Raw genomic sequence first — 6,288 nt, forward strand, 5'->3', positions numbered from 1 at the left:
TGCGCTTAGCCCCGTCAGAGCTCACTAAAAGCGCTCCCACTTATACACATCAACCCGCCATATCCACGCCAAACCCAAAATTTAGCGCTTAGCGTGATCACTTCTGTCCCCAAAATTGCCAGCATGCAAGACACATTTTTCTCCAAAATTTCCCTTGAAGCTTTATTTGTGCCAATTAAAAACAAACAATCCATTTTCTTATTAAACATTAGTGTGAAATTGATATCTAAAACTAGTTAGTTAAATTAGTTTAGAGTAAACCATCGAATTCATTCTACCCATCTACTTCTTGGCATTTACACAAGGTAAGTATAAATGCAGCCTTGTGTGCTCTCTCTCCCTCTCTCGTGTGGCAGTAAATGGCAGGTTCCATAGCAAGAAAAACAGAAAGAGAGTTCCCAAAATCAACAACATTTTCATTTTAAAAACCTTGAAATAGTGTGCCAAAAGTAGCTTCAAATCACAAATAGGTACTATCTCTCTCTCTCTTCTCACTTTTGCTTCTTTTTTCCTTTTCTCTTAACTATTCCCCCTTCTGCACATTCTGACCTAAGTTTTGAAATTGGAGCCATTTATTTATGATACTCAATTCAAATTCAATGCTCTCTTTTCATCATTGACCGCATTTTTTTTTTCTCTCCACCCATCAATTTTAATTACCTTTTTTACCTTCTTCTTCTTCTCTCTCTGCTGCAAAACTCGTGTGACATGACATCTAGTACTACATTGTTTGGAAACTTGAAATAAATGTATAAAAATTCAATTTTTTGGTGTTTGTGCAACTTTTCATGAGTTGGGTATTTCTCGTTTGTTCAGTTTGGTTTTGAGATTTTGATTTCTTAGCTAGTGGTTGAATATTGGATACTTTGGTTTTGGTATAGAGTACATGTTAAGGAAATGAGTGAGAGAGAAGAGTTTGAGGTAGATGGAAAAAAGGGTCCTTTGGATTGGAGGTTTGTGAGTGGTAACCTTGTAAATTCATCAGTGGGTTTGGTTTCCTTGGAAAATTCTATGATGGGTTTTTCTCCTTCATGTTCTAATTCAATGGTGGATTCATATGGTCCTAACTTTTTGGACCTTGCATCCAATTCTGAAAGCTTTGGTTTTTGTGATGTTAATGGCCACAGTAATGGAATGGGAAAAGATGGGTTTAGTGATGATAGAACACTAGGATTTGGCTGGAACCTTGCTGGTTCTGTGATGAATAAGGGTGGTGAGATGTTTCCTCAAAGTTTGTCTCAGTTTCCAACTGATTCTGGATTTACTGATGCTGCACGAATGTCGTGCTTAAGTGCCGGGGGTTTTGGAGATACGGTTAACTCGTGTAGAGTTCCTCAATCAATGGCTCTACATGTTCCTCAATCTATTGAGCATCTTGGTAGTGATGGAAGAAGTGATTGTCCTGTAATGTCTCCAGAGGAAGGGAAACAAGCACTTGGAGGGTCTTGTAATGAAGCTGATAGAGTCGAATCAAGGGGTGAGGGTGATGATGGTGTTGCCGTTGGTAGCCATGATGGTTCCCAAATGTTGGATTGTACAAGTGGAGAACCGTCTATTAAAGGTCTAAACCGAAAGAAAAGGAAAGGAAGTAGGCAGGTATGTTCTTTTGAGTTTTTTTTAGTGTACATGATTCTATGTTTATCAAATAGAGATTCGAATCGTGAATGAGAAGACCTGTTTTCTGAATTGTAAATCGAATCTTAATATGAATAGAAAGAATGAAAGATGCATTACCGATAAAAATATGTTATTAAATCGTGATTAATGAAGCGGAGTTCATCAAAATGAGATTAGTATCCTAATCCTAAATAGATACACTATAATTTATAACGATTGGGTTTAGTATTGTATAGATACAACGTGCATGTATCGGAAGATATTGATAACTGTGGCCGGTACTATTTTCCTTTTGTCCACGTGAGTTTGTTTTATTTTATTTATTTTGTGTTAGGATGGTGAGTGCGACAAAGCCACCCGAACTATTGAGCTGCCTAGGGAAACTGCAAAGGACAACTGTAAGAGTCGACAGAAGGGAGAGAAGGAACCAATTTCAACAACCAAGGATTCTGGGAAGAATGCTAAACAGGGTTCTCAAGCTTCTGATCTGCCTAACGAGGGATACGTACATGTTAGGGCTCGCCGTGGTCAAGCGACAAACAGTCATAGCCTTGCAGAGAGAGTAAGATGCTATAAAAAGTTTTATGTGATGAGAAAAAAATTGTTTGGATGCATGATTTGAAATTATTTGGATTTCAACTGCAGGTGAGGAGAGAAAAGATCAGTGAAAGGATGAAGTTTCTTCAAGATCTTGTACCTGGATGTAGCAAGGTACATTTTAGATTTGAGACCGGAAGGTCTCACTACCTTATATATTCATACGAGGATTTCGAGTATTGTTTTTTTTTGATATAACACAGTTATTTCTGTCTACAGATCACTGGCAAGGCATTGATGCTAGATGAAATCATAAACTATGTACAGTCTCTTCAGCAACAAGTTGAGGTATGGATAAAATCATATTTCGAATCCATCTGCGCTACAATGCTAAGTGCTGCTATAGCTCTATTTTAGAACACTTAGTACTAAATAGCGTGATACAGAACAATAGCTATTTTTTCAAACTCTGTTACGCTCTAGCACCACTATTGCTGCTATTTGACATCATTGGTGATATCAGCATATGTTCCAGTAGAATTTCTTTTTAGCATCTTTGACGGTTATAATATTGTGTTTCCTGGTTGAAGTTGACACCTTTTTCTTCCTCTTGGCAGTTTTTATCAATGAAACTTGCAACAGTGAATTCGCACGTGGATTTTAATATGGAACGGCTACTTCCTAAAGACGTACGGTTTTAGTGAATTTCCATACCGGAGAATTAAGAGGTTACTTTTATCTATATGTCCCTGACTGACTTTTATACAATTGAATATTTTCTCAGATTCTTCAACATCGACATGTTCCATCGTCATCTGCACCGGGGTTTCTAACAGAAATGCCAATGACTTTTCCTCCATTATTACATCCATCTCAACCAGGACTGATTCGTTCGTCTCCACCTAACATGGCTAATCCATCCGATATACTTGGGCGGAGCGTGGAACCACAATTCACACCCTTGACTGGAGAATTTAAAGAGCCAGATCAGGTTAATCCATTGCAAGAAGCCAAACACTGAAATTACCTCAACACCAATCCTTTATTAATTTCAGTTTTACACTTATAGTTTAGTTTCTACATCATATGCTAGTAGTAAGTAGAAATGATGGTTGGAGTCAATGGACAGTGATGTTACTATATAGTAGTTATTTGAAAGTTTCACCGAAGTTAGTATTTTCTTTCTACTAGGTTTACTTGATTGTTTTATAAACTAATTATGTACATATTTGATACAATTTGTAATATAGCTGCATGAAGTGTGTGAGAATGAACTTCAATTATACACTCCACTTATCATGAATCATCACATTGCACTTACTTATACACTTCATGAATTTGATTTACAAGCACTAATGAGGCAAATACTCCCTCCGTCCCAAATTATAAGAGAAATTTACTTTTTAGATTCATTGAGTATTTTAATGTATTTGGTCTACATATAACCAGATACATAATTATTCAATGAATCAAAAAAGTAAAATTCTCTTATAATTTGGGACGGAGGGAGTACATCATAACTAACTTGTAATTTACAATGCAAGTAATACATATAAGTCACTTATTTGAACTATATTTCAACATTCCCTCTTACTAATTTATAGTAGTCTATAAGTTAAATACATTAAACACCTTTCTCATTTTCTTGTGAATTGGTTAAGACATCTGCAACTTGATTTTGCCCTTGCTTACTTGATATCTAAAAAATAGAACTAGGTCTCCATGTGATTGCCCCTCTCATGAACTTTGGGATTTTTAGAAGGGTTGATTGTTTATTTCTTGACCATGATGAGTTCCATTTCTTTTTTTTCTCTTTCAAATAAACATTGCAACTAGACATCTTGACATGTTACATTGCAAGATGTGATGTATTTAGCCTCACATGACGATAATGTCACAACAGTTTTCTTCTTGGAATAACATGAAATTGGAGAGTTGAAGAGTTTGAACACATATTTTATTATACTTATCTTTTCAATTTATCTCTACATCAATTTGAATCATAAAAACTAGTCAACTTACTGTAGCAACCTGCCTAAAAATTTCAGCTTTCGAGTCGCCACCTATTCTGAAGGGCGAATAGGAAACCCTATGCAGATAAGAGATTGAGGGTAAGTTATTATAATCAGGCTGAGGGAAGGTGTTAGGCACCCTCAGCCCTTTCCTAAAGGCTAACATTCAAAGATTAGGGTTGCATGGCAGGAATTAGGGAGAAATGTGGCAAACAGAATTTTAGGACATGATTGAGATTTTGAAGAGGGGGACTCGCCTTGTTGCCAAGTGCCTACGTACCTCCTTAGGGAGGATCAGAGTCTACGTAGTTCGGGCACAGGATTGTACGCCTTAGAATTAGAATTTGATTGTATTTGAAGTTGTTTTGAAATTATTTTGAAATGCGAAGTTCGAAGGTATTTTGAATTACCTTATCGTAGTTTGAACATCGCAGAATTGAAGAGATGAGAATCTGTAGTATCGTGGTTTAGTGTTTTAAGATTCGGGCGTACAACCCTGATTTGATATGGCACTATTAACCGCAATGATCAATAGATTCGATCACCATAGTTAACAGATTAGTAAAGGATCGCTAATTATTCTAATCGATTGGTTCGATTATCACCATTAGCAAATTGATGTGTTTTAATATTTAATTATTGATTTTATCGTTATCCCTCATAATCGATAGATTCGATTATAAATAATAACGAGTTTTAAAAGGTATGCTAATCATCGTAACCAATAGATTTGGTTAAAACCATTTAGCAAAATAAATTTTATTTTAATTTATAGGATTTGATTAATTAAATTAACCGATTATTAATCATCGCGACCAATAAATTTAGTCGAAACGAATAATAATTTAAATCCTAATATTTGGCCAAGGGCCAATGGGATTGAGCGAACCCTAATGCATTATGACTTTCTAGGGTTTTTTGTGATTTGTGATAGTTAGAGTAATTAAATAATTAAATCGATATAATCGAAATAATCGGAAAAATATTCTAATCCTAGTCATTAACCTAATCCTAATCATATATTCTAACCCTAATTTAAATAAATTAACTAAATCAAATAGAATTAATTATTAATTAATCTAAATACTTAAATAATAAAAATAAATAAATATATATAAAAACCTGGTTTTTGATTATGTGTGGCATAGGCTGGGATATCCATGGTGGACTGCTACATCCAGGCGCGTAGGATCTGATCTTGGGGAGATCTAACGGTGCATGAGTGAGGGTACAACGCGCGCGTGATGAGGATGCGCGCGCTGGATCATCTTGTTCACTCCTCAAGAAAATTGAATAAAAATTAACCTCCAGTGGGGATCGAACCCACGTCTTACCACAAGACTTCAAACGCTTATGGCCACTCAAGCTGTGTTTGTTAGCTGTTCATATAATACTTCTATTAAGAAATATAAAATAATAATTTTAGAAAATTTGAACCAGCAGGTCCCGCGCCCAGCCATTCTTCATCTTCCCCACGTATTTTTCTGCAACTTGAGAACCTTTGGCAACGGTTTATGTGTGTTGCCATAAACTTCCATCAATTAAACCTGCAAATCATCAACACTAAACACAAACCAATAGCCCGGATTAAATATACATCAACTCACGAATTCAATGAAACCTATAATTTCGTCCAATTTTGTCTCTAACCCAGTGTTCCCAAATCCAAGCTTTGCAACCCTAACAATGGTGAAACATTATATTTGCAACGAAACGAGAATTAAACAAACCAGAAAGCTTTGTGGCATCAATATAAACACGAGTACATCATCAAAACAAACTCATGATACGTAAATGTTCACAATTAAAAAATAAAAAAATATGGACAAACCGAAAACGGTGAAAACCGTGATACTTGGGGCTGCAAGCCTTGGTAATGGACTGGATTGCTTCAGGAGCCTTTGGGGAGTGTGAAGGGACCTTCGAAACCCTTTGAGAATGGCCACGAATCCAAAACCGAAAATCTCAACTTTCATAGAAAAATTGGAGTTTCGTTCATGGTCCTTTTGGCTGCAAAACCTTGTCCCCCAAAAAACTCCCCCTCTCCACTGACCCGAATTGTTTATATATATTATAGGGAATTAGGTTAACAATCTTGGTCCAAATATCCTTGAATCCATGG

At 36.0% G+C, this 6,288-nt stretch overlaps 1 protein-coding gene across 1 annotated transcript; it reads left to right on the top strand.

The window, feature by feature from the left end:
* The first annotated feature begins 288 nt into the window (after window positions 1-288).
* On the top strand, window positions 289-3,437 carry LOC131641695 (transcription factor bHLH49-like). The gene is made up of 7 exons (XM_058911992.1): window positions 289-470; window positions 882-1,596; window positions 1,952-2,179; window positions 2,263-2,328; window positions 2,434-2,502; window positions 2,772-2,843; window positions 2,939-3,437. Exons 2-7 carry the CDS (start codon window positions 898-900, stop codon window positions 3,173-3,175), a joined length of 1,371 nt encoding a protein of 456 aa, XP_058767975.1. The 5' UTR covers window positions 289-470; window positions 882-897; the 3' UTR covers window positions 3,176-3,437.
* The last annotated feature ends 2,851 nt before the right edge of the window (window positions 3,438-6,288 follow it).

Source organism: Vicia villosa, unplaced genomic scaffold (genome assembly GCF_029867415.1).
Source record: "Vicia villosa cultivar HV-30 ecotype Madison, WI unplaced genomic scaffold, Vvil1.0 ctg.003976F_1_1, whole genome shotgun sequence".
In the NCBI taxonomy this organism is placed as follows: domain Eukaryota; kingdom Viridiplantae; phylum Streptophyta; class Magnoliopsida; order Fabales; family Fabaceae; genus Vicia; species Vicia villosa.